This window comes from Pipistrellus hanaki (genome assembly GCF_964339955.1).
Source record: "Pipistrellus hanaki genome assembly, chromosome: 11".
In the NCBI taxonomy this organism is placed as follows: domain Eukaryota; kingdom Metazoa; phylum Chordata; class Mammalia; order Chiroptera; family Vespertilionidae; genus Pipistrellus; species Pipistrellus hanaki.
In genome coordinates this window covers 14,047,933-14,065,930 of record NC_140513.1, presented here as the reverse complement: position 1 = coordinate 14,065,930, position 17,998 = coordinate 14,047,933, and the positions used below count along the sequence as shown (strand labels likewise).

The 17,998-nt window shown below is 50.5% G+C and overlaps 1 protein-coding gene across 1 annotated transcript in view; it reads left to right on the top strand.

The window, feature by feature from the left end:
• TTLL11 (tubulin tyrosine ligase like 11) overlaps positions 1 to 15,561 on the top strand; it is a 173,287-nt gene extending 157,726 nt beyond the window's left edge. Inside the window, exon 10 of the mRNA XM_084899222.1 lies at positions 14,628 to 15,561. Within this exon, the coding sequence (XP_084755348.1) occupies positions 14,628 to 14,911 (284 nt within the window). The 3' untranslated portion in view covers positions 14,912 to 15,561. The remainder of the gene's footprint in view (positions 1 to 14,627) is intronic.
• Positions 15,562 to 17,998: the final 2,437 nt, after the last annotated feature.

The window sequence follows — 17,998 nt, the reverse complement described above, 5'->3', positions numbered from 1 at the left end:
CCAAAAATGTCCCCAGGCCCAAGAGCACAATTGGGGTATTGGGGCATCCCTAAGGTTGGGCAGAGCTGTGTTTGGTATCTCTAAACCATAGTCCATGGGATGGATGCACTACAGTTTTTTAATCCATTCACCTACTGAAGGACATCTTGGTTGCTTCTGATTTTTGGCGATTATGAAAAAAGCTACTATGAACATTTCATTTGCAGGATTTGGGTGAACACAAATTTTAAACAGATGTGGGCAAATACCTAGAAACATGATTGCTGGATTGTATGTTAAAACTATGGTTCGATTTTTAAGAAATTGCCAGGCTTCAAAGTGGCCTTACCATTTCACATTCCCACCAGGAATCATTGAGAGTTCCTGTTGCTTCCATGGTATTGTCAGGTTTTTTGATTTGGCCAATCTAACAAGTGTGTATAGTGTGTTGTAGATATTCTTTATCAAGTGGAGGAGTTCTCCCCATTCCTAGTTTGCTGACAGGTGTGTTTGTTGTTTGGTTGGTTGGTTGCTGCTTTAAAATCATGATGTTGAATTTTGTCAAACGCTTTTCTTGCTTCCATCAATGTGGTCCTATGATTTTTCTTCTTCAGCCTGTTGCTGTGAAAGATTACATCATTTGACTTTTGAATGTTCAGGCAAACCCCCTTGGTTATGGTGTAGAATTATTTTTATATATTGTTTGGTTCAATTTGCTAACATTTTGTTGAGGACTTTTGCTTTGTGTTTATAAGAGATATTGATCTATAGTTTTCCTTTCTGGAAATGCCATTATTTGGTTCTGACATTAGCGTATGCTGGCCTTATCAAATGAATTAGAATGTGTTCCCCTTTGCTTCTGTACTCTGGAAGAGATTGCAGAGAATTTGTGCTGTTTCTTTCTTAAATGTTGGGTAGAATTTATTAGTGAAGCCATCAGGGCCTAGTGCTTTCTTTTTTGGAAAATTATTAATTATTCATTCAATTTCTTTAATGGATACATAAGCCTATTCAGATTATTTGTTTCTCCTTATATGGGTTTTAGTAAGTCGAATTTCTCAAAAAATTGGACCATTTAATCTTAAGTTACCAAATTTGTGGGCATAGAGTTATTCATAATATTCCTTTATTATCTTTTTAATGTTCACAGGATCAGGAGTGATTATCTCCTTTATTTCTGATGTTAGTAATTTTAAATTACTAATTAGTAGTCTAGTAAATCTTTTTTTATTATTTCTTGAGTTGCCTGACTAATTAGTCCTTAACACATTAATTATTGATCTTTTCAGAGACCCATCTTTTATGTTAATTCATTTTCTCTATTGAGTTCCTGTTTTTAATGTCATTGATTTATACTCTAATTTTTATTATTTCTTTTCTTCTGCCTACATCTTAGATTTAATTTGCTCTTCTTTTTCTAGTTTCCTAAGGTGGAAGCTCAGATGATTGATTTTTAGATATTTTATCTTGTCTAATATATGCATTCAATGCTATAAATTTCCCTCTAAGCACTGCTTTCACTGCATCCCACAAAATTCAGTAAGTTCTATTTTTATATTTATTTAGTTCAAAATATTTTAAGATTTCTCTTGAGACTTATTTTTGACCCAAATATTGTTTAGACATCTACTACTTAATCTCCAAATACTTTGGGACTTTCTGTTGTTGAGCTCTAGTTTAATTACATTGTGGTAGGAGAACAAACTTTGAGATTTTTAGTCTACTAAATTTGTTAAGGTGTGTTTTATGGCCCAGAATGTAGTGTCTTGTGAACATTCCATATGTATTCTGCTCTAGTTGGATGAAGTGTTTTAGAAATGTCAATTAGATCCAGTTGATTGATGGTGCCATTCATTTCAACTATCTCCTTACCGATTTTCTGCCTGCTGGATCTGTCAATTACTGATGGAGGGGTTGAAATCTTCAACTATGATAGTGGATTTGTCTATTTTCTGTGCAGTTCTATCAATTTTTTATGTATTTTGACCCTCGATTATTATGTAATGCCCATCTTTATCCCAGATAATTTTCCTTGTTCTGCAGTCTGCTTTGTCTGAAATGAATAAAGTGACTCCAACTTGCTTTTTGGCTTGATGTTAGCATGATCTGTCTTTCTCCATCTCTTTACTTTTTAATCTATGTCTGTGTTTAAGGTAGGTTTTTTATAAGCAACATGTAGTTGAGTTTTGTTTTCTTTTTTTATCCACCTCAATTAAAAATATTTTTTTGTCTTTTAATTGATATATTTAAACCATTCACATTTAAAGTAATTATTGATATAGTTGGGTTAGTAGCTACCATGTTTATAACTGCTTTCTACTTGTTGCACTTGTTCGTTGCTTTTTTTTTTTTTTTTTTTTTTTTTAATCTTCCCTTCTTTTCTGTCATCTCTGGTTTTAAGTGAGCATTTTATGTGATTCCATTATTTTTTTTTAACATATCAATTATATATTTTTTAATTCAGTTGTTGTCCTAGCATTTACAATGCACTTTTCCAACTATAATAAGTCCATTTTTAAATAACACTATTCCATTTCATAGAAAGTGTAGGTGTCTTATGATAAAACTATTCCCATTTGTTCCCTCCTGCCCCTCACAATTTGATAGTATTTATTTCACTTATTTCTAAAATATTATCACCTAATACATTGTTGCTATTATTACTTTAAACAGTAACCTATTAGATCAATGAAGAATAAGAAAAATCAAAAGATTCTATTTTGCCTTCATTTATGCCTTTTCTGAGTCTGTCATTCATTTTGGAAACTTCTCAGCCATTATGAGTTCATATTATCTTTCTCCTTTCTTCTCCTTCCGGTATTCCCATTACACGTATATTACACCTTTTGTCAGTGTACCACTGTGCCTGGACATTCTCCTTTCTTGCATTCTTTTTTCTCTTTGCAGTTCAATGTGTGATGTTTCTACTGACATATTTCCAGCCTGACTGATTCTTCCTCTGGCCATGTCCAGTCTACTGGCAAGTCCATTGTGGGCATTCTTCATTTCTTGTATGGTGTTTTTATTTCTAGCATTAGCTTTTGATTCTTCCTTAGTGTTTCTATCTCTTACCTACATTGCCCATCTGTTTTTGAACATTGCCTATTTTCCCCATTAGAGTCCTTAACACATTAATTATTTTTATTTTGAGTTTCCCATCAGATAATATTCCAACATCTTTATCATATTGTGAGTCCAGTTCTGATGCTCACTTTGTCTCTTCAGACCACGTTTATTCTTGTCTTTTAGCAGGCCTTGTAACTTTTTGTTGAAAGCTGGACTTGATATATCTGGTACTAACTTGAAACTAAGGCAATCAGGCTTTTAATGTGAGGCTTTGTGTTAACCTGGCTGGAAGCTGGGCAGTACTTAATGTTCACTGAAGCAGTGGGTGCCAGAGGCTTTTGTTTCCTTGGTTTATGTTCTCTCCCTCTTACCTTTGGGTTTCCCCAAAACTACTTTTTAAATAGAGTCTTTGTCATGCAGCCCACTCAGTAGTAATCCACTGTTGTTATATTGGAGCCCTACTGATGTGGTGGTAGAGTACTGTGGAGAGAAAACACTTTATAACCTTTTAATTAAATCACAGGTTCTTCCTGGACTGTGACTTTAGAAGTGTTTCTGAACCTCTATTCTTCGTCTTTAAATTCTAATGGTCTGTGAAAAGCTGCACAAATCACAAGCATTCCAGAAGTGTTCATCATACAAACACTTTCAGAGATTTTCCATGGAATCCCTGGTGAAATCTGAGTTTAGTCATTTAACCTGAGAATGAAGTGAGAACCTCATGAGCTATCTGATCAGGTTGCTGTCGCTAGTCTAGATGGTCGATGTAGCCAAGACAGAGCTTTACCCAGCCCATAGTTCACCAACTCTCTCATGGGGCCAACTCCAGTATTCACTGGTAGCATTCTCTGATGTGTGTTCATCTTACTGCCATAGAATTGTAGTATTTACAACCAGAAAGGCCTTAGAGATCATTTATTCCAACATCCATATTCACAGATGAGGGTCTCTGATACCCTGGTGAGTTAATGGGAGAACCACCTGCTGTTCATTGGCTTTCTTCCTTCCCTCCCTGATCTGTTTCCTAGATATTTCTAAGAAGTAAATCACACATTTCTCTTTTACATAGTCAGCATACAAGTTTGTGACGAAAACTACACTTTGCTCATCCTTTGTCCATGGAGAGAAGAGAAAGTAGGGTCATGCCCTTGGAGTGCCCAGCATTCCCACTGGAGGACTTGGGAGACTTCCGTGGCTGGGTGTCCTTGACCTCCATGTATTCCCTGAGGTCTAGAGAAATCAGTGGTTCTAAATGGGGGGCAATTTTGCCCCCACAGGGAAGGGGCCCTGTGGGACATTTTTGGTTGTCACAACTGCAGAAGGAGGTTGCAATTAGAATCTAATGAGTAGAGGCCAGGGATGCTGCAAAACATCATGTAATGTACACGGCAAACCCCACAATAGAGTCCTCTGGCCTCAAATCCGAAAGGGGTTGAGATCGAGAAACCCCGAGATAGAGAACACCCTTGAGTATCTCCACAACAGCTCCATGTGTACTTGAAATGCTTCCCTAAAAGGCAGTCCCCCGAGCTGTGGGAGCAGTTCCCTGTGCCCCACCACAGTCAGAAGATGCAGCTGCCGCCCAGCTCAGGGCACAGGGTGGCAGCCTGCTGGGAAAGGGAGCACACCTGGGCTGCTCATGAGACCTTACATGACTGAGGTGCTTTTTTCTCGGTAGTAGGTGGGTATCTCTGCCCACACTTCCCCACAGATTGCGTCTGTGAAGGGAGGAGCAAGCTTATGTAAGCGCAGCCTCATACAACCTTCTGTCGCTTTGGCGCTCCAGGGCCTGGGACCCCGCTCCCTCCTGAAGTCTCAAAGGAACGTGGTTCTGTCCTAACAGGCCCTGCAGAATAAAATCAGAGTTCTTCAGCCTCAAGATCGGCCTGGCCAGCCTCCTGTCCACCCTCTGCCACCCCAGCCCCCAGCCTCACCTCACTCTCCTCCCACACACCCTGTGCAGCAGCCACAGGCCGCTCTGGCCAGGCCAACACGCTGCTGTCTATGCCTCTGCTAAGGCACATCGCCCTGCCTGCCATGCCATTCCCTGTCTTGATGGCCTGGACAGTGCTCACATGCGAGACCTTTGTGAAGCCTCCAGGCCCCTCTCCCCCTTCCTGTCAGTCATGCCCTCTTCTGTGTCTGTTGGTTCTGGGCACCTTGGCCCTTTATTCTCAGAGTAGCTATTTCCTGGACCCCTAAGGGTTCCCTGTTGCTCACCTGGTTAACTGAGACATAGGTCACATGACCTCAACTCTACCCCTTCTTCTGCCATTGATGCTATATGATCTTGAACAAGTCACCTGCCCACTACACTCGGGGCACCCCTGGTAACCAGCGGGGCACTGTAGTGTGTCCCTCACATGGTCCCAAGTAGAGGAGGTAATAGAATCCTAACCAAGCTCAGAACTCTCCCTAACTCTCCGTTTGCAGTGATCCCCTCGCCCCCAGACAGCCCCCTGATCCTGAAGTGAGTATAGGGAGAGAAACGTTTTCCTGCACTAATAAAATTACCTTCTCTAAAGAAGGCAATTTGCATGTTAATGTTTTGGGTAATTCTGTGCAGCTCCAATGCCCCCAGGGCTGCAATTTCTCGCTGACAAAACGACAAAAATAAACTCCCGCATAAAAGAGCATTTCTCTTCTCTCATTTGTACTCTAAAGTGACATTCTTAATGTGAGTCAAGTTGAAACCCGCCTCTCTGTCTTATTTTTGACACTGATCTGTCTCCCCTCACCTCTCCACGTGACAGGCTGGTTCCTCAGAGCTCCGCAAAGGGGTCTCTCCTGAGGTCAGGGTTCAGTCCACCTCCAGAGCTCCCGACTGGTCTCCTGTGAACCCCAGAAGGCCCAGCCAGTTCCCTGGGGCAGGCAGAGGGAGCCGGGCAGCGTGCCTTTGCTGGCTGAGGAGGTGGTCTAACTGCCCCCAGCTGGACTCTTTGGGAAACCAAGAGCAGCTGCAGTGGATGGAGATTCTGGGCCTCCGTGCCCAGCAGCAGACGTTTCTCTGCCAGGCTTAGCCTCTCTGACGGCTCAAAGACAGTGAACAGTCTGACCTCAGGCCTCTGTGATACAAAGCCGGGTTCTAGCCTAAATGGATGCTGAAGGCTCACTCACAAAATCCGTCAGTGACCCAAGCAGGGAAGGGAGGAGAGAATTGACATTTGTCAAACACCTACCCCCGTGCCATTAGCTACACAGATCCATTTCATTCAGTTAGTCAGCTGATGTTCAGTGAGTGCTGATCATGTGGCAGGTACTAGTAGTGATGGGATGTGCAGTGATCAGTACCCAGGCCCCTGACAGTCTAGGATAAGGTGACCAGACGTCCCACTTTTGGTGGGGCAGTCCCGATTTTTAACAATTTGTCCCGAGTCCTGAGGCACTTTAAAAAAGTCCAAAAGATTTAAAAGAATTTTTCCAAAAATCGGGACTTTTTTAAAACTCCACAGGACGCGGGACAGATTGTTAAAAATCAGGACTGTCCTGCCAAAAGCGGGATGTCTGGTCACCTTATTCTAGGAGCTGAGACGGACAGACATTAAGCACAGAAACACAAAAATAAATGTAATGAATTCTATGAAATAACTGTTTTTAAGGAGAACAGCAGAGAAGGCCTGATTTATGTTAGGAGGTGGATCAGGGAGCTGAGATCTAAGTGCAAACTGGGTGGAGACCAGGGAAAGGGTGTCTGGCGGAGGAACGGCCCAGGACAAGAACCCCAGCTGGGAAAGTGTGTGGCAGCTTCTGGGAGATGAAAGCCAGCAGGGCGAGGGGGCAGACATTAACATGGGGGCACTCGGGACAAGGGGGGGCACCGGGTTTGGAGCGCTGCAGTAACAGCTCAGAGCAGATAAGGAACATGGATGGGTTCTGAATGCTGTGGGGCAGCTTAAAGCAGGAGAATCCTGGCCTGGTTGCTGCTTCTAAAAGGTGCTCTGGGTGCTGGGAGGAAGGGGGCAGGTGGAAGTGGAGATACCTGCCAGGAGGCTGCGAGGGAGCCCAGGGGAGGGACGGCCTCCCCCGCTGTGGATGGCTGTGGTGGTGATGGCTGATGGCGGAGATGGAGAGCAGAGGTGTGAAGCACTCCAGACGTTGCGGGAGGAGTTTCAACAATGGTTCTTGGACTTCTGGCTTAAGCGAGGGTTTTGTTTATTGAAATGGGTAGGACTTAAGGAAGAGTAGGATCGGGAAGGGAAGACCATGAAATCTGTTTCTAAGGGGCTTTTAGGAATGCTAATGAGATTACCCAGTTTGGGGGACAGGTGGGGGGAGCAGTCTGGCCTGGAGATAAAGACTGGAGGCGTGGCTATTTTAAGCCTAGGGAATAAAGGACAGGAAGAGGGAAGAGAAGCTGGGCCTGGGTCGGTGAAGCAGAGAGAAGCCAGCAGAGGACAGGTGAGCTTGAGCCCGAGTCCCAGGAAGATACAAAGAAAAGCAGGCCAGTGGGGAGTCAGAGAGCGAAAAGAGAGTTTTTCAAGAAGGGAGGTGTCCACGTACATTAACAAATGCTGCGGAGAAAGCGAGCTAAGAGGAAGGGAAGGGACAGTTCCCAAGTTTTTGGCAAAATGAGCAGGAGGAAGGCAGTGGAGACAGCGGTGTGCCAGCATCTTTCTGGGACATTTGGCTGGCTGATCAGGGAGCAGTGATCGAATGCCCAGTGAGATGCTCTATCAAGGACACCTCTTCAACAATGCAAGACCCAGGGTGTGTCTGATGGCTGATGGGCACGATCCAGGAGAAGGGAAGAGACTGAGGAGCAGGGGCAGCAGGCACTAACGCCAGACCACCTGCCTCTCCTTCCTCAGGGCTTGGACGCTTGCCTGCCTCTCCCAGGCAATTCCAGGCTTCTCCTTTGCATTCTAACACTCCACTCCCCAGTTCCACAGCCCTCTCTCCCCTCCCTGAGTCCCCTTCCCTTCCACACAAGGGCTGGCATCCCCCTGCCCCACCCCCACATCCACCTGAAAGGTGGTCAGGTGGTGTTAATCACCGGGCTGCTACCTTACAATCCCCCAGAGCCGGCCATTGTGGGGAAGGTGAGATTTGCTCTATGGGAAAGCAGCCCAGTGGGAGGCTTTGCACGTGTCAGCTCTGAGGTAGAGGGCACACAGCGAGATGGGGCCTCCTGGGGATGTGCTGGGCACCCCACACTGGAGATGGCCACGTGTGGCCTAGATGACCATTGTTCGCAGTGTCAGGGAGGGCGACCGCAGCTGCGAATCTCACAGGGAAAGTACGGGAAGCTAGACAAATAGTGCTAGAATCGGTTTTGCCAACTCACGATTTACCACTTCTTCCCTGCCTCTCTGAGTAAACCTGACACTGTGAGGGCAGACTCACAGAGCCTGGGTTCAAATCCCACCACCTCCTCCAGTCTGGGCCTCGGAGGAATGTCTCTACCTCCCCTGCAGGGCCAACCAAGACAAAAGCAAAGCTTCAGTTTGTCATTAAACGCAGGTGAACAGCCAGAGGTGGAATGGGGTGGGATCCTAAATGCACCCACCATCCAGATTGCGTTCAGAGGATACCTGAGAGGGTCCCAAAGAGCTTGCCGCAGTGCCTGGTGTGTACTAAGCATGCGCCGTATGCCAGCTGCTCTTACTCATCCTTGTTGTTTTTGGTGTTGTTATTGTTATCATGTCAGGTCTGGATTGCGTGATCTGCAAAGTCCTTTCCGAGCCAGGGGTTTTGAGAACTTGCTGCGGAGTGAGTGTAGAGCCTCAGAAGGTCCCATTGGAGCCATTAATCACACGAGAAGTGTCTGAAGAGCACAAAGAAGTTGCAGGAAGTGGTGACCAGTCCTTAGACTGTCTTCCCAGATCATGACTTAGGGCCTTGTGTCCATGCCGCGTGGAATCAGGGGTGACGCTGGATGGGACTGGGGCAGTCTGGTGCAGTGGTGTGACCTGTGGTCGATGAAATGATGGAACAGCTGCCTTCATCTTTGATTATGTTTGTTATTGGTGCTGCAGGCCTCTGGGGGGGGGGGGCGGGAGAGGGGTAATGGTTTTCTGCAAAGTCTGCTTATGGTTCCTTTATGACCCTTATTAGTTTTTCCATCTAGCCAAGGACAAAGGTGACGCTTAAACACTATGACTGTGAGAATGTGACTTTCTTCTCTGGAAAGATGGGCTGTGAGGAGGGTCCCGCCTGGTGTGGGAGAGGCATGTGGAGCGGTGTTGGCTCCCAGCCCCACACTCTCCCAACAGTGTGACCTTGGGCGAGGGAAGTGTGACCTTGGGCCAGTGGCTGGGCTGCTCGGGTTGCCGTGAGACTAAATGAGCATGCACAGGGAAAATGTACCGTAAGAGTCCTGGCGGGCAGAGCGTCCTCAGTAAATGTGGTGTGTGATTTTAGTTACCATTTTTAAAACATTCCGTAGCTGCCATCAGCCCAGCGCCTCTGGAATCCAGAGAAATCGCCCAGGCTGCTGCTCATCTTACAGAGCGGAGAGGGGAGGCCAGGCCCTGGAGGTAACGCTCACAGCCACACAGTGCACAGGAGCAAGACCCGGCCTCCCTGCAGGGCTTCCTCCTGTGGCCCCGCCCGTGGGCTCATCCATCCCGCAAACACTTGTCAAGAGCCGCTCCGCCTCGCCACAGTCACGTGTGGAGACACGCAGCCAGCCCCCTGCACGGCAGGGTAAACAGTGTTCTCAGCACTGCGGGCGGGCGCTGTGAGGGGAGCGTGAGCATCAGAGTGGGGGTGACGGGCGGTGGCACCACGGCTATGTTGAAGCATGTATGGAGCTTTTCTGGGCGGTGCCTTGTAAAAGGGCAGACAGTACAGTCCCCACTTTCCAGGCAAAGAAACAGAGACCTTGAGGTGGCAGGACTCACTAGAGGCTAGACAGCTAGTAAGTAGCAGAGTAGCTAGTAAGTAGCCAGTCCCTGTTCCACAGACCTGAATGCCACCTCACAGGGAATGGCCAGGTTTGCTGTCCCTGTGTAGTTCCTCAAGACACCCCCCCTACACACACACACACACACACACACACACACACACACACACACACGCCTGGAGAGACCCCAGTGATGTCTGGGGCCCGGGCGGCAGCAGACCGGGAGCCAGGCAGGGGGTGCCGAGCGGCCTGGGAAGCTGGTGATTAACCACCCGCAGTCGCGCCGCCTTCACAGATCGCTCTTGTGGGGAACATTCCGCCACACGGAGAGGAATCACTGAGCTAATTCCAGTCAAGATCGCTCAGCTTTATTTCCTACCGATGCTTCCACACGGAAGGCTGTGTACTTACACATTTAGGATCGCACTGTGAGACAGAAACGTCTATTCTGGGTGAGTAATGGGGAGGAGATTTAAGGGCTGGGAGAGAGAGAGGACTGGAAAGGGCTGCCCCAGCCCAACACACCAGCACCGTGAAACAGAAGTCCTAGCAAGGAGCTCGGTGTGTTCGAGAGGAAAAGAAACATCTCCCAGCCAGTCTGGGGTAGCATCTCTGGCAGCCGACAGTGATTTAATTATCTCATATGCAAATGTGCCCTGTGAACTAGAAGATAATTCGTGGATGTCAGATGTAGGCAAGAGCGTGCACTTGGCTAGGCCTGGGAGTCAGATGGGTGTGGGTGTAAGTGCTGCCTCACCCACTTAGGGGGCCTGACAAGCTGCTTGCCTCGACTGTAAATGGGGAGCACTTGCGGTAACATCGTCTTCCAAGCATTGCTCTGAGGGCCAGATAAGGAGACGGATATTCTTTATAAATTGGCAAGTGCTGTGCACTCGCAGGTATTATTCTTGTTTCCATCCTTAAGCCCCAAAATAGACGATGGGTTTATCAGAGAGCAGCCACCGGGGCTGTCACTAAGCCGGGTGCAGGACCCCTCCCTGGGAGCGGAGAGGGAGGACTGGAGCCGGAGGAGCCCCTGGGCCCGCCCTCTCCTGCTGGATTGACAGAATGAGGCCATCTTCTGTCAGGGGCCGCATCCCAATAGCCAAGCGGCCGTCTGGGGGAGAGAAGTGCGTACGGCTACAACGGGAACGTTTCAAAGGCCGCTTTCTCCAGCGACATCCGTCAGCCCGAATGGAGTTTCACAAAAATACCCCACAGCTTATCTCGGGGCGTGGGAGGCAGGTGGGGACGGCCGTGTACAGAGCGTGGCAGGCCCCGCTGCGCCTGGTGCTGGCAGCCCACAGAGGAGGCGGCCATCCCTCACTCCTACAAGGCGGGCGTCTCTTCTGTCTTCTCTGCAACTGGAATTACACTCCTTGCAGCCGAGGAGTAAAGAGTCAAGATAGCGGACCTGGGTCTGCCGCCTGTCAGCTGGGTGTGACTCTGACGGACCTCTAATGCGAAACGGGTTTGAGTTTGATGCTTCCACCTACCTGCTTCATACAGTTTCTGTGGAATTAAGTTAAGTAGCCACACTTAGCCCAGGGCCATGCACTTAATGAGGGCTCAGTAAATACTCACTGTTATTGTTTCCTTTCATTACTTTTACTGTGACAGGTCACTAAAGCAGTATTACCAAAGGCATGCTTCCAGCTCTGATCAGAGCTGCGAGGGGTTTTAGGGGATGGGGAATAGGGAAGAGGGTAGGATTTATATTTCTGATGAATGGCTCAGGTCATTTTAGAGACTTGACCAGTGCTAGGGGAGTGTCCCCAGGTGCTGGGGTGCACCTGAATAGAGCTTAGCATGCTGGGGTGCTGTGAGCTTGTGTCCCTGCCAAGTCCATATGTTGAAACCCTAACCCCAATGTGACTGTATTTGGAGACAGGTCTCTGAGGAAGTAATGAAGGTGAAATGGAGTCATAAGGTTGGGGCGCTGATCTGATGGGCCTGTGTCCATATATAAGAAGAGAGACCAGAGAGCTGGCTCCCTCTCTGCCATTGAGGACACAGTGAGAGGCGGCCGACCGCAGGCCAGGAAGAGAGATCTCACCAGAACCAAACTGCCGGCACCTGACTCTGAGTTCAACGACGTCCCTTTCCCCTTTACTTTGTCTATTTTCCCCGTGTGTGTTAGTTAATAGATGTCAAAGTAGAATATACGTGCAGAAAGCTTACATAGTATTCTTTTCCAAGTAATGCAAGTGAATAACTTCTAATTTAAATAGTAGCAAAGAGCTCATAATTAAAAGCGGTGGCCCTTGCACCCCCTCTTTCCATGGCCTATTTTAGAATTCATATGTGTTTACTACAGAAAATACAGACAAGCAAACCTAGTATAACATTAAATCCCATTTCTCATTTTAGAACTTCTTCCAAATCACTTAGCCATGCATTTTCCCCGGGAAAGGTCCTCGGTGTGTTTTTCTGTGCATTATAGCTCTAATCACCGTCTGCCTTCGACCGAGGGGAGGAAACAAATATTTGCTGAGTAGCAGGCGCTCAGCCCTTGCTGCTCAGAGTGTGTTCCCAGGGCCAGCAGCCAGGCATCATGGGAGCTCCTTAGGAATGCGGGGTCTCAGGCACCCCCTCAGATCTGCGTTTGACAGGATTGGGGTGCCCGGGGTGCGTGTGGAAGCCGGGGAGGGCTGTGTGGACTCGAGCTGCTCACAGGCGCCGTCCACGCACTGCTCCTCAGTCCCGACCAGGAGGCTGAGCCGGCATGCAGACGCTTGCCGCCGCCTTTGCTGGGAAACGTACCTCAAGGCGCTGCCAGCTGAATTGAACAAGGTGATTGATGAGAAGGGGACTTCCTTCCAGGCCGAGCTCCTTATCTTGTCAGGGCCGGGACACGCAGTTCCTGGACGTGGCACCAGGCTGCAGACCACACCTTGGGTTGTGCTGTTTAGATCACAAGCAGGACAGTTGGGGGCTGGGACGGCACCCGGCTTCCCTGGCTCTGGATCCAGAACTCTTTCACTCCGCATGCGCCTGACTCTCCCGCCTACGGTGACACACGCGCGGGCAGGCACATCCCAGGAGAGCCCTGGCCCTGGACTCGGACTCGGTGATTAGGAAGATCTGCCTCTCGATTCCCTGCCTCTCTGTCCCGCCAGAGCTCTGTGAACATTACCGGGATTTACACCAGGGCTGTTCTCACTGTCAGCTCCTCCTGTCAGGGCCAGAGAAGGGACTTGCAGCGCATCTGGAGTCGAAAGAAGCCGCGCAAAGAAGCCTTGGTGGACATGGAAAGAGACAGAACAACTTTGCTCAGCTCAGGTTCCCAAGGCGAAAAGAGCCCTGAGGTCCCAGGGTGCACACAGAGCCCAGTATTGACAGCCTCCAGGCCTGGCTCCCCCTGTGGTGGCGGAAGTGGGTGAATAATGCCTCTGAGCCAGAAGCAAGGCCACTGGGGAGGTGTGGGCCGGCAGAGGCAGCGCCGGCCTCATCGCAAACACTGCAGGGTCTTGGGCGCCACTCAGATCAGATTCCGTCCAGCCTCGTGTCACCCTCCCCAGGGAGCCCAGGGGATCCCATGAATTTGGGTCCTGGGGTTCATTTTCACTTGGCCATTGGGAAGACTCAGAAGCCTTCATACAGCACAACTTCGTTAAACGAGTTGGGAGTCAGAGTTTGAATTTCCAGGCCACTGTTCTCTGCTGTGTGACCTTAAAGAAGTTACTCAACCTGTAAGCGGGGCAGGGCGGGGGGGGGGGGGGGGGGGGGAGAGCATCATACTGACTTCGAAAAGGCATTGTAAGGATTAGTGATAATGTCTGTAAAGTGCCTAGAATCAACTCGTTCATTCATCATGACGATATGGAGCACCTTTGGGTGCTGGGGCTGGAGGTGCAGTGGTGAGCTGGGGCTCAGAGCCAGCAAGGAAGACAGAGTGTCAAAGAGCCACACAGGTGAGCACTGAGCAGGCCGTGGTGTGCGCTCCAAAGGAAGTGCAGGCAGCTGTGGGGCCGGGTCTAAGCTGGGAGCCAGGGAAGGTCTCTGAGTAGGTGATTTGGAGCTCAGATCCCAAGAATAAGAAAGGATATTCCAGGAGCACAGAGAGGACTACTATTAATACGATGCAGAATATAGTTTTGGGTAGAGAGAAGAGGTCAGTTGCATTTTACTTTTTGAGGTGAAATTTACATACAGCCAAATGCATACATCTCAAAGTCCAACTTGATGACTTTTGACAAATACACCCACGAAGCCAGCACCTCTGTCCAGATGTGAAACATTGCCATCAGATTGGCTGACCTGAGTAACTGTCTCCCGTCGGGTGGAATCAAAGTCAGGGCCTGGCTTTTACCAGGGATGTTTTTTGGGGTGCAGAGGGCTACAGCTTTGGGCTAGGCTTAAATCCCAACTCCACTTCCACCCAGAGGACTTGGCCCAGGTCTCCCCACCTCTGAGACTCAGTTTTCTCCTCTGTAAAACAGGGCTAATTAAACCTGCTGCATAGGGTTGCTTAAAGGATTGAATCTGCCAAGGGCTGTATATGCCCAGCTGGGCGTGTGGTGGGTAGGACAGAGTGGCCCTCAGGACAGGGCGCGTGGGGAGTGGGCGAGCTTGCCTGTGCTGTATATGCCCAGCTGGGCGTGTGGTGGGTAGGACAGAGGGTAGGAGCCTGTGGCTGAGCCTGTGTCATTTCCGGAATGGGAACGCTGGTGGGAAGTGCAGTGATTAGAGCTGGGCAGCTGTCACACACCTGCTCACACTGGTCTCTCCCCCACAGGGATGTGCCTGCAGGCCTTCGTAGAGGCTTTCTTTTACCTGGCGCAGAGGAAGTTCAAGATGCTGCCCCTGCACCAGCAGGTGGCCTCGCTGATCGACCTGTGCGAATACCACCTGTCCCTGCTGGACGAAAAGCGCCTGCTGTGCAGCAGGAGCAGCAGGTTTGGGAGCCGGCCCCCTCACGGCGGCGGGCCCCAGGAAGTCCCCCGGGCTTCCCCGCCGGTGGAGGGCCACCACCCACCCGGCACAGGCAAGCTCGCCCACTCCCCACGCGCCCTGTCCTGAGGGCCACTCTGTCCTCCCGGAACAAGCAAGCCCCTCAGGGCTGGAGAGAGGCCCTGGGCTTCCACGTGGAGAGACGGCGGCTGCCGGGATTTCTGCCGGGACTCTGCGAGCTGTGGGTCCTGCACTTCGGGAGGCCGACCGACCCGCCCGCCTTCCTCCCGGTGCCTCGTGGTGGTAAACCTGTTTACAAGTCGCAGTGGACATATGACATCCCAAAGGCGACAGGTGGCATCTCCTAGTCTGAGCTCATGGGAAGCGACAGCGGGGGTGACACTGTTGTGTGTGGGGCACCACAGCCCCAGGCTGCGCTGTGGTGAGGAGAGGACGTGGGGCAGCCGAGTCCCGGGGCTGCGGGCCCAGAGGGAGCCTGGCTGGAGCCCTGGCTGGAGCCCGGGAGCCGCAGGCCCACGTCCTGCCTCCGCTCTGCGGGACGGAGTGGAAATAACCGCGACTCCCCCCTCTGATCATGTGCTACATGGGTGTAGTTAACAGATTAGCCTCATTTATTTCATTAGCTTGCCTATTGCTGCAGTGTTCAGTTTGTTATTAATTAAGAAATAATTAACTAAGAAGTCACTAACTATGGCTCCTCCAGTCTTCAAGCTGGCAGGAGCCACAGGGGTCGTTTTGCCTGATTTCATTTGACCTTGACCGCAGGCCCTCCCCGTTTGGGGTGCTCTCAGTGTGGCCAGCACTGCCCAGGGCTCCTGGGTGCTGGGCACCCTGGGTGAGAGGAGGAGGCTCCTGAGTGGAGGAGACAAGACCGGTGAGGCGAGGAGGAGGAGGAACATGAGGCCAGACCCAGGTGCCAGAGGTGGTGGGAGGAAAGGGGGAGCTCCTTGCACAAGAGTGGGCCCCCCTCCTCTCAGAGGGGAAGCCACAGGGGCATTGTGGGTATGGCCATGGGCAAGTGCCGACCTAGGGCCCACCCACAACACGTGGACGGAGGCTGCCTTGCAGAGTCACGCTCCTCGCAGCGAGGTTGGATTTGGGTTAATGTGGCCCTTGCTCAGAGGGTCCCCTTTAATGCGTCCTGGCAGCCCTGGGAAGAGCTGACGTCACACTCCGAGTCAGGAGGATGCCAGGTCTGAGGGCATCAGCACAGGGCCTGGCACACAGGAGGGCTCAGGAACTGCTGGCAAAGGAAGGGCAAGGAGGAGGGTCCTGTGGGCAGGAGTGTGCCCCGGACCAGCACGTCTGTCCTCCTCCTCCTCGGCTGTCCTTGTCTTCTCCCTCCCACAACCCTCCCTGTCTCCTGAGTCCCCTTCGCCCAGGCCACGGGACAGCTGAGGCAGCACACACAGCCGCACACAGTCCCGGGCAACTCAGCCTCCCAGGAATGTCTCTAACCCAAAGAGAAGGTTGTTAATCAAGATCCTGCCCGCTCCTAGCAGCTCTTTTACCGCAGGAGGCCCACCTGAGTCCTCGCTGGGCCCTCTTTCCGGCCAGCCCATTGTCTCCAAGAGTAACACCTGGTCCCCTGCATATGGCCCCCAGGCAACGCCCGTCTGCGGCCTCCTCCCTCCTGCCCCTAGGCACAGTCTGCTCCCCCAGGATCAGGGGAGCCCCCGTCCCTGCAGACACAGCAGAGTCAGCCCGCCCCCACGCCCCACGGGGTATTAGGGAAATGGAGGCCTGACGGACTGGCCTGTTTTCCCGATGCTGCTGACCAGAGTGATGAGAGACTGTCCCCCTCTTCGGTGTCTAACGGAAGCCCCACCGTGTTCACCCGTCAGGTAACCGGCGCCGGTTTGGCAGGGTGTGACTGAAGCCATAGCCAAAGCAGACGTCTCCTTCCTCCTAGCGGAGAGGCTGGACCCGGAGCCCAGGCCAGAGCCCAGCCCTGTGCTCGCCTGTGGGATAATCCCGTCTCAAGAAGGCCCCCGCCTCCACTGGCCTCCCCTCCCCTCCCCTCCGCTCCCCTCCTCTCCCCACTCCCTCCAGCTGATTCCCGCAGAGGGTCCAGCCACCCACTGGCCCTCACTGTTCCCCTGGCTGCGGCCCCGGAGGGCAGCCTCCCGCACGGGCTCGCCTGCCTTGTTTGGGGTGCGTGCGTCACTGGGCATGGGTGATGTCACCACGGCACCGGGCCTGGCCAGAACAGGGCAGCGGAACGTGCCTGTAACTGTGCGTTGGGTCCAGTGCAGCTGTTAGCAGGGCCTCTGGAGACGGCACCTCCATCTTCTTCTGTCTCCCTGGGGCTCTGTCCACTCGCCCTAGCTCAGACCTCATCATCTCTCACCCAGAATTCATCTGTCTCCTGCCTCTCCACTCCTCAATCCTTCCTCCATCCCTCGATGGAAGGACCTGGGAGAACCACAGGCTGACCACAGGAACCCCTACTCCAATCAACCCTCACTCCCTTCCCCGATGAAGCCCCAGCTCTTGATGCCAGCACTCAAGGCCCCTCATAATCTAACTCCTTTCTTCCTGTAACACCCTAGATCCGCACCTGACCTTGACCCTGTGCTCCCACTGCTCTTTGTAACTGGTTTTGTTTTTTTTTTAATCTTTATTGTTGGAAGTATTACATAGGTACTTCCTTTTCCCCATTAACCTCTTCTAGCCCGCTCCCTTCTGCCCCCATCCCTCTCCCCCCAGGTCCTCACCACCCCATTGTCTGTGTCCACGGGTTGTACATATAGGCACACAAGTTTATTGGTTGATCTCTTCTCATCCACCTGCCTTCCCTCTGAGGTTCCACAGTCTGTACATGCTTCTGTGTCTCTGGGTCTATTTTTGATCATCAGTTTATTTGGTTCATTCGATTCCACATATGAGTGAGATCATGTGATACTTACCTTTCTCTGACTGGCTTAATTTGTTCAGCCTAATGCTCTAAGTCCATCCATGCTGCTGCAAATGGTAAGAGTTTTTTTTCTTTTTTTATTGCCGCATATCCATTGTGTAAATGGACCCCAGGTTTTTTTTGTGGCTTTTTTTGTTTTGTTTTTCCCACTCATCTGCTGATGGGCACCTAGGCTGTTTCCAACTCTTGACACTTGTAAATAGTGCTGCTATGAAATAGGGGTGCATATATTCTTTCTGATGAGTGTTTTGGGTGTCTTAGGATACATTCTTAGAAGT